This window comes from Hypomesus nipponensis, chromosome 1 (genome assembly GCF_054491055.1).
Source record: "Hypomesus nipponensis isolate SF chromosome 1, ASM5449105v1, whole genome shotgun sequence".
NCBI lineage: Eukaryota > Metazoa > Chordata > Actinopteri > Osmeriformes > Osmeridae > Hypomesus > Hypomesus nipponensis.
In genome coordinates, this window is record NC_140361.1 from 6,794,611 (window position 1) to 6,805,000 (window position 10,390).

The 10,390-nt window shown below is 41.6% G+C and overlaps 1 protein-coding gene across 2 annotated transcripts in view; it reads right to left on the bottom strand.

Annotated features, from left to right (window-relative positions):
• Window positions 1–500: 500 nt before the first annotated feature.
• The window catches only part of tsc22d3 (TSC22 domain family, member 3), a 28,290-nt gene continuing 18,400 nt past the window's right edge, over window positions 501–10,390 (bottom strand). For both annotated transcript variants that reach the window (XM_084668968.1, XM_084668961.1), the window contains 2 exons: window positions 2,775–2,826; window positions 501–2,199 (listed from right to left, as the gene is read on the bottom strand). In XM_084668968.1, coding sequence (XP_084525094.1) covers window positions 1,924–2,199; window positions 2,775–2,826 — 328 coding nt within the window. In that variant the 3' untranslated portion in view covers window positions 501–1,923. The remainder of the gene's footprint in view (window positions 2,200–2,774; window positions 2,827–10,390) is intronic.

Sequence of the window (10,390 nt, forward strand, 5' to 3'; positions counted from 1 at the left end):
TAAATATGTTATAAGTTGTAGGTTGATATGTAGAATCTTCAGAATGCAGTTGGCAGATTCTGCTTAAAAGACATGCTATTATAACATGATTTATGTCTTGTTTACTGACTTGTTCTCAACAGTAGAGTGATACTCTAATTTTATAATGTAGCTTTTTCCACGGAGACCATGACTTTAAACTTATGGTCTCTTTTCCCTCAAATTCAATAAACTGCCATTACATTTTAAACCAAGACAATGTCAAATAAAAGAAGTGCAGATTTATGTGCAAATGACTGGTCCCCCTAAAGAATCCCCAGTTGTAGTTCCTAGCATTGAATAAACGTCTGTGAAATAGTCAAACTAGCCATAGCCTAGTTCATATGAACTGTGACTAGTAGCCTATGTGTGGTAGCTACATTGTCATAAGCAAAGTTATCATACAGTACATTGTGTAATAATGGCTAGTGTATGATTTGTAACATTTATCATTTGCTAAGATATGAAAGACAACAAGAATGTCAATGTAAACATAAGGTTTATTGCAATGTGCATTTTGTATCCATACATTGTGAATAGCAGTTCCATGGACACAATACGGCAACAAAACCCCACGTTACAAATTGTTACAAAAAAATGAACCTCTAACGATACCTGTTTCTCCCTGTGAGCTTGTACACATGGTCCTGGGACACTTGGTTTGTGAGTATGACGAGGCAAGTCTTTGGTAGGTAGAAAACAAGTTAGTTTGGGGAAGTGTGTGTTCCTTTGAAATCAGGAGACAGTAGGCACTGTTGTCATGCCGTTGTTTCAAGTTGGCATCCAAACATAATAGAACCAATACATCTACTAAAGTCAGGAGTGTGTGTGCGGCGAGATTAAACTAACACACGCCAGCCACCACTCAATCTCCTGTAATTGCTGCTACTCTTGAACGCTTCAACTTTATACACATAGTCATTTACAAAACTAGGCAAAGAGGCCGGATATGTCCACGCCCCTATAGTAATCATCTGTTACCTGACAGTATACATTGCTCCTATTAATTATAAGTTTTGATTTTGCCAGAATCACAAAACATAAACAAAGAAAATAGCAGGACTTTCTTCCCCCATAAGCAGCAAACCCCAACTGCAGAGAATATAAGCAATGCTTATGACTGAATCACTGTGGCAATCAGCAGCTAGGCAGCTAGGCTGAGAGCATCGACACCTCTCTTACAACAGTCAACTCCAACACCTCCACCCCAAAGGAGTGGAGGTTGTCCCCTTGACTCTTTTGCTAAAGGAATAATGGACATGTGAATACACTAAGTGTAGATATGGGTACAGTCATATAAAGATGAACAGTTTAGTGACTCCACTGAGCTTGTATAGAGATATGGACAACAAACATCCACGTGGGGCTCTTGGTGAGACTGGAGGGACGTCTCGAAGAAGTTCCTTTGTCCTTGGCTTGACCTATGACAATGGAGAGGCTGAGAAAGTGCATATCAGACACCCCTCTTGTCAGCTTGGGTCACTCCCCTCCCCTCTTCCTGGGGCCAGCTCCATCACTCTACCCTCTGCCCCCTCTACAGCGGGAGGGGGGTGTTAAAAGGGCGAGGCTGGACCCCTCCTGGTGCAGGTAAGGGAGGAAAGGACACCGCTCTGTCCCAAAGCAAGCGCTCTCCGGCTGGGTAAGCCCTGTCTCATAGCGCTTTTGTCTTAAAAGAAAACGAGAGACAAAGTCTGATGTCGTAAAAGACTGGCGGGCTGGCCTCGGCGCAGCCCACTCAGAGCGTCAGTTTGTGCTTTTGTTTCAATTACATTGGTGGATGTCTCATCGATCTTTAACAGGCAGCCGGGCTTTCATCAGAAATGCGGCCACCGGCGACGTTTACAACTTAGGGTGGTCCTTTTTCAGGTATGAGCGGAGGCTCCGACGCCCCAAGTTCCAAGCCATTTACACAGCTGAGCCGGCACTGATGGTGCATGGCTGCTCGTGGCCCAGTGAGCCCACTCCTCCTCCACCCGCCACTGGCTGGTTGTCGAGGGCTAGCAGGCTGTCGGAGGGAACGCGGGACTGGAACTTTTCCATCTGCTCGGGGCTGGCCAGGTTCTTCAGCAGGCTGTTCTCCCTCTCCAGCTGGTTGTTCTTCTCTGCCAGCTCCTTGATCTGCTCCTTGAGGATCTCTACCTCCTCACGAACAGCATACATAAGGTGGTTCTTGACCAGATCCTGAGAAGAAAAGAGAAGTACGGAGGGAGAACGTCACTTTCATGATTAGGCACAACTTAAGACATAAGCATACATCTCCTCTTTAACTTAAGTTATTGATTCATGATTGTGGTTGATTCCTGTTTGGTTTTTTTGACTGAACCCATTTAGAAATCCGTTTAACTGCAAATGGCTTGTCAGAATGTAAATTTATCCCATACTGTATTACAGTATTTTACAAACTCACTAAAAGACAAGATTGACATGCAGCAGAATTTTTTTAGGAGAATCTTTCACTTTAGATAGTGTGGTCATTCTACAGTCAAACAGACACCCTCTGCAGCCTTCCTGCTTACGCTTCCCTCTGTGTCAGTAAGTACACTACCACATGCTTGTCACGTGCATTGAGGCGTGCAGCCAAACTTAAACACATCCTCAAACCCTGCAAATGTTCCTCTCACGCACTGGGCACTGGCCTAGGCTACTGTGGCCTCGCTTGTTGGTTACTAGGTTACTGCTATATCCAGATTACTTATTACACAGGTCGGCTTACTCAAACAAAAACTTTACAAATGTGCAGTCTTGCATCAACTTACCATTGCCTGTTCGATCTTGTTGTCAATGGCCACAACGCTAGCACCAGAGGCACTGAGGAAACAGAAAAGGAAAATAACTATCATTATCCATCCCATTACATAAGATCAGTTTTGTCAACACAAAAAATAGCTTTAGTGGTCCAGATTTCAAAACACTTTTTATTGACCTTCAGGTCTACTATTAAGTTCAAAAGATTTAGAACAGCAGAGAATAATTTATCTGCTGTTGTTTTTTTGGAATTCACACCCTCCCAGTTAAGTTGCACCGGTCGTCACAGGTTTCAGTGTACTCTATGTTAGTGTACTTTCATGTCCTTAACGCGGAGACGCATTACCTAGGCTTGGCTACTTGTATTGCTGATTAAGTTGACAGGTTTATCAACATGCGACAAGCGGACGTTTCATTAATCTTCAAAATAATTATTAGCTATGCTCATTCGTTTAAGTTACATTTGATGGTATCCAAGAACAACGTCGTGTGTTTATTAAACAAAATTTTACTTTTAAATTTCAAAACCTTATAGTTTTAAAGAGACAGCCTAAAATGTAAAATATTAATAAGTAATCTGCAAGAAAATTACTGCTGCATGAATTAACTCACTATTAAAGTCCGTTTTTATTACCTGTTGTCAAGTTTGACGGATACGACGTCTCCCCCCAATAACGAGGAAAAGAAGGAGATAGAAAAGTTATGCAGCTCGTAGACCGCCACCTCCATTGGTGATTTGGCGAACATCTCCGTGCTCATGTTGAGTACCAGACTCGTTTGAATAATACTTCTCGCCACGTTTGCGATCGGTTGATACACTAGATATTAATCCGGTTTGTTTCTTGATTCAGCTACAATCACGATGCACGACTCGACTTCTTTGAGTGCTGTGCAGTTGTTGTGATGTAAGCTACGTTAGTTTCAGTGAGTGATACTATTTCTGCCGCCGGCTCTATATAAAAGGACCGGATCCTGACGTCATTTGACGCGGGACTGCCCCTTTTCTGAACTCACTCCAGCACAACAAGCTTGCAATTGACCCGCCGACCAAGTTCTGACTTATTATACCAAATAAATAAGCAGTTACAAACAGCCAGGTTCATTTACGTAGCTCTGGGCGTCAGGAACAGTATGTTAGGCTACATGAACTGAAGTATAGGTGACTGTAAGTTAGAAACAGTGATATTTTCAACATTCCATTATCAAAATATCCAACAATAAATACGCATTGTATAAAGCCTAAGGCTATCTGTTAGTTATTTCCAGCAAGTTAACTATATCAATTTATCCTCTATGGTAGGCATTTTAATTTGTATCACACATTAATTTATTTGTAAGTACTATATAACTGCAAGCTCACATTATTTTATGTAGGCCTATTGAACATCTATATCTTTCTAAGTAGTTACAATAGATTATGTTGCAACATATTTTTTGTTTTGCTTTTGGTTGCATTAACATTATATATATATATATATATATATATATATATATATATATATATATATCATTAAAATACGCAACAGCAGGACATTATTGCGACACCTCTGCTTATATTTTTTTTTGTGGGGGGGGGGGGGGGGTCCTTTGGTAGTAGGTACTTTTCCACTCCCCAGTACATTTCCCAAAAGCACCAAGTTCAGAACTATATTGGCCTCTAGTGGTCAAATGGTAGAATACACGTAACTGGCTTATATTTATGACCAGACTCAATCAAGTCAAGGACACAAATATTCAGTTGGAATTTTTCACTCTTCTGTTGACAGCAACATTGTCTTTTGAAAAATTAAGACATCCACACAAAAACATTAAGGCGTGGAGCAATTTGTGTGCCTGAAGGAGTCATTCAGTGATCCAGTGATTCAGACACAGTGGTTGCAGAAAATCCATAGAAAAGTCAAGTAGAAGTAGAAACTTCATTTAAATTCAATTGGAGAGTTACAGAGTTTCAGTGTGCAGCACCATTTAGGCCATTTAGAATGTCTATGCTTCCCTGCCTGAGTACACCATGACATTAAAGATAAAGAGGTTTGAAATATCAGTTTCATAAAAGGACTATTTCCAACTTGTGCCTACACCAAAATAACTGCCTTGTTGCTATGGGGCAAACACTGTTAATTATAGGCCTACTATAGCTCCACCTTTTTGTACAATCTTGTTTGTGCAGGAAAAAAAAAAAGTAATAACATATTACATAAAAACATGTGGCATTAGTCATGGACAACTGTTTTTCTGTCCTGTGTGTGACCGTATTGTTGTAGCGCAGGTATTAGGCTAATAACACATTTTAGTGCACATGGGAAAAGTAGCAGATTGTTGGTGCAAATTGTTAGATTATCTTTCTGTGTGTAAAGTTTTGCCGCTATGTGACTCTAACAGGCTTAGTGATTTTTGTTAATGAAATGGAATAGCTTTTCCTAGTTAATTAGTAATGTAAAACGTACAATGATGTGATAAATAACACGTATGCTGTTGCCACACCTAGTGTAATACCTCAAAGAATATTAGAATATTCTCCAAACTCAGAACTAAATTATATGTACATGATCCGCTTAATTATTAGAGAGGCGACACTATGTGTCAATCTAGACCTTAACAAGATTGAACCAAAACCCCATTAACTGTGGAAGTGCCATCTATTTAAACCTGTCGGTTTAAGTTTCATGCGGCAATGTGCTACTGCCTGGCTCATCTGTCGACTGTACTGTGGAGAGGACTGCAGTGCGCCAGGGGCATGAACACCTACAGAGTTCCAGTCAAGCTAATTATCTATGGTTCAGTTCAGGGAGGACTCTGCTGGGTAGGAGAAGCCAATGAAAAGTTGAAGAAGGCAGCCAGGACCTGGTCTATTAGGTACCTGCTGTGAACTGTCATCCAGCAGGCTAGCCTGCCGGTTAAGGATCTCTTCCTTCACACTGTGGCTTGTACTACCATCTCGGTCTGGTGTAAGATGCTGCCCAGCTGAGAGATACACTAAGCTGAGAGAGAGACAGAGAGAGAGAGAGACAGAGAGAGAGAGAGAGAGAGAGAGAGAGAGAGACAGAGAGAGAGACAGAGAGAGAGAGAGAGAGAGAGAGAGAGAGAAAGAGAGAAAGAAAGAGAGAAAGAAAGAGAGAAAGAAAGAGAGAAAGAGAGAGAGAAGTGGAAGGGGGGAATGCAATGATACAAAGATGCATGTCTAATTCCCCTTACTGTAAAACAACAGAGAACAACAAGAGAGATCCCAATTTACATCTCACGTGGGAAATTGAGTGACTGTAAAACATAAGTGTTAACAAAGACCTCAGTTAGTTCATCTGTTTTGGACTGGTGCTTCTGAGTCAGATCTGTCCCCAGGCCCTTCCAGAGCCTACGAGTGCCGACTCCCGGTGAGTCACTGTAGCCAGGCGTTGAACAATTTTTTCCATCAGATGTCCCCAGACAGAGAGCCAATAGAGTTACATAAAAGTTCTGCATCCCTATTCCCATGATTCTTTGTAAAGCCAAGGCTCCTACTGTTGTGGGAGTGTGCCTGTTCTACAAAGTTGAATTCTTATGCTTTGATTTTTCTTTTGGGTGCCCTTAGGGGAACTATGTGGTTTCGAAGTACACAATGCAGCGCAGACCATGGGATCAAGAAAACAACTGCTCGTCATTATTATCTTCATTACAGACGTATATGCCTTGAATATACACTGGTTCCAGACCTGCTTAAGCATGAGGCAATTGCCTGTAGTTGTCCTGTATCACAACAGCGGTTAATATAATTTTGCATTTTGGATCTCTCAAGTTTCTTATCCACTCAAATGCTACACTATTCTGATGCTGATATTTACTTGAAATGTACACGTCATGAACAAAACACAACAACACATTTTTATCAGAAGCCATCCACTCAGAGTTGCCGAAAGACATTAAACTGAAATAAAACGTGTTCAACAATCCCTCACTCCTAGGAACGGAATTTTAAACGTCAAAATAGACAATCCCACTCCATCTTCAAACTCTCTCTGAAATAATCACTTAGATCTGGAACTGCTGCATCACGTCACATCACCTATACCGGTGAGGGAAATCCCCCCCCTACACACACACAAACACACACACCAATACACAAACTGTCTTTACTCTCCATAGATTCCGAAGCAGAACAGTGAACATGAAATTCTGCCATGGGGCCAATCCTAAGATTTTGAATCTATGAAAGGGGTTAAAAGCATACACACCACCACTGCACTTACCGGCGACCCCTCCTGTTGAAGAGACTGGGTGAGTAGGGGGGTGGGCAGTGCACGGCTCTCTCAGGGCCCAGGAAATGCTGTGACCGAGGCACCGAGGCAGAAAACCGATAGGAGCACCCTGCACAGGGTGGTCTTGAGGCAGATTTTGCCTGACTAGCTGCGGGGACATGGGGACGCGACTTCGACTGCCCCATACCAACAGACAAATGGGGGAGCGTTTGTAAGAAGGGAGATGCTTACACAGTTTCTCTATTGTATTGTTTTTTTTGTGTGTGTTTTTCTTTCAATGCACAAAGGAGGTGACAGGGCAGACACGGTACTTCTGGATCTTGGCCAGAGGCTGCGCACACAATGGTAATTGTGTGGTTAGAGATGTCTCAGCCTATTACAGGGAATCCACAGTGATATAATACGACGACATACCCCACAATACAACAAACCCATGCAAGAACAGAGCACTTCATGTGAATCTAACCTACACAGAAAGAAAAATAAGTTAATGGTCAATATTTTCTTGATACTGCAAAAGGTAACATCATTCAATTCCTTTTTTAGAGGAATATGCTGTTATCATCATACCTATCTCTGTAGTTCATAAAAGTTGTTTTTGTTAAACGTCATAAAAGTACAATAGTGCTTTGTTTTTTTACATAAAATGAATTATAACTCGTCTTATCTTGATGCCGACATGTGCATGATAAATGTCTAGTGTTTCTCAAGACATCATAGTTAAATCTGTTAAAACGTTTTCATGTTGACCTTTAATATTTGCAAGTTGAAACAAATGTCTCCATATCTGTGGGAAAATGATACTAATATGAAAACAAGTTTTGACGAGACAATTATTAAGTTTAAAAAAGGTTTCTGCTGTGTAAGTGTGTATTTTAATCCTTGATACTTACTGTAAGAGTTACGTCAGACAAACAACGCCTTTTCTCCACAAAACCCCTCAGGAAGACCAATTAAAGGGTTATAAGTGCAGGCATGACCACAAAGCAATCTTTAGTTGGATGGCTGGCTTGTCTTTGTTTTGTAATGGACGGATTAATTATAGAGTCAAACCAGAACCTGTCTTACCATTAGCCTCACATACTCTTAGCAAACAGTATATAAAATACATTTAAAGTAGTTATACAAAGACTTTAATAGACCATTGACTATCAACGTAATATGTACAGAATAACGCCTAGCAAGTTGTCTGTGTACTGTAGGGCTTTCTAAAATATTTTAAATATATATAAGAGCTCTTCTTAGTGCTTTAGAATACATCTACTAAGTGCTACAGAACTAGATCTGGATACAAAAAGCTTTGTGGATATCAGAAATATCTGTTTGTGTGGCTTCTATGGACATCATCGATTTGTGAATTATGACAGGATCAGTCCTTCTCCCTGCAGGTGAGAATCCTGCCTAACCTTCTAAAGTGACCCACGAACCATGCAACCTTGAGTAAATGATCACTGTGCATTGTCCCTTGTTAACCGAATATCATCGAATCAACCAGACATCCCTGATAACAAGGGGACAGGTCGATGACAGCTCACAGCTCGATCACACTGTGATGAAGCAGGCAACGAGTCAGCGTCTTTTAAATGAAAGCGCACAAGGTCTTTACTCGAAATAAACAGGGTTATACAAAACAAGACGCCACACAGCCAAAAACATGAAACAAGAATAAGACTCCACAACGAAGTCGGAAACATCTCGGCTTATATAGCCGTCCTAATTAGTCCCAACTCAAAACAAGTGTGTCTCAGAATTCCGGTGACGCCGGAGCGCACCGTCGCCGTGCGCTCCGTGACACACCTCACAGCCAGCTCAAGGGCACCCCAGAAGAGGAGTCAAATAAAAGCTATGAAAAAAGAAACAAATATATATATATATGGGTGATTTCTACCCCAACCCCGTCAGTAATCCTGCCGTGTTTTACAGGAAGTTTGTCCTTCTCAATGGATAGCACTCCATGACATCTTATAGGACAGGACAAATCCAGAAAGAAAATGGTCAACCACAGTTACCATGGTGAGATGACCATGGAGAACTCTCACCATTCTTCACATGTTCTAAGAAATGATACTTATATGTATATGTTACTAATGACATTGTTTCGGAGCTATGAGAAAAATGAGGCAAACAGCAGCTATTCTGTTTCCACACCCACGCAGGGTTCTCTTACATCCATGGAATTATGCAGCGCCTTTGTAATTACGATGTCTCGCACGCTATTGGCGTTAGCCCGTGATATCTGATGACACAAGAGCCATGCTTATGTAACTCTGTATTTGAATAGTTACAAAACCAGGGGATATTAGTGTGTGTGAATGTGTGTGCATGTGTGTGTGTGTTCCAGAGTAAATCATGGAGAATGTCCTGTCGGTGAACCTCACAGGTGTACCATCTGTTTTAACACAACACCAAACCTTTAAGGTTTCTCCTCACAAACTAGGAAGGAAACACACACACACACGCACACAGGGCCCCCAAGGACTATATCAGATGACCCAGCGGTATCCACTGCTCAGATACACACATGCACAGTAGCCCACAGTTCTATTATGACTCACACAGTCAACGACAAAGGGGGGACCTATCATGACTCTGTTGACATTTTGAACATGAACTCCAACTCTACGTAAAAAAGCAATGGCGATGTCGTTAATACGTTCTCTCTTAGGAACCCTCGATCATGTCCCGGCCAGCTCCTGCCCCCATTTGCCAGATCATTCTCCTTTAACCTGTATATAGCCCTTGGGGGCCCTGTGTGTGTGTGTTTCCTTCCTAGTTTGTGAGGAGAAACCTTTAAGGTTGGGTGTTGTGTCCGACAGGAGTTCTGTTCCTCCCTAAGGGAGAGCTGTGTGTTTTTGAACATCCTGAACTGTTGGCAGAGTCTCAGAGACACACATCAATGCAAACCACGGTTGTTTGGAGAAGGGTAGCCCACTCACTGAAGCTTTATGGCACACTGTGAGAGGTCTCCAGTTATAGAACAGCGGTTGACTTCACAAAGGTCAAAAGGGTGTTGCTAGGCTCAATTGACCATGCTGCATTGGACAGCAATGAACTGTGGGTTATTTGTGGTTACTCACAGTTGAGTCTCTCCAGCTCTCATGGGGCTACTCGTTTTACAACAGACATTTTGTTTATAACAACTTGCTGTTCTGAAACTAAATATCAGACAATTAAATGTTGCAATTCAGTCCAATAATAGGTTGAACGTAGAGCAAGTATTCTGAAAGAGGTTTCACTGTGCTTCTGATGACTGGGGGAGTCTACAATGTTTTGCAGGATTTTCAAAGGTGGACACGGTGTCTGAGTTCTACATTGCTAAATCCAGAAGAAGCCTTGTAGTGGAACACAAAGTGAGTGAAACAAGGAGCATGTTCATGCGGTTGAGTATTTTGAAACAA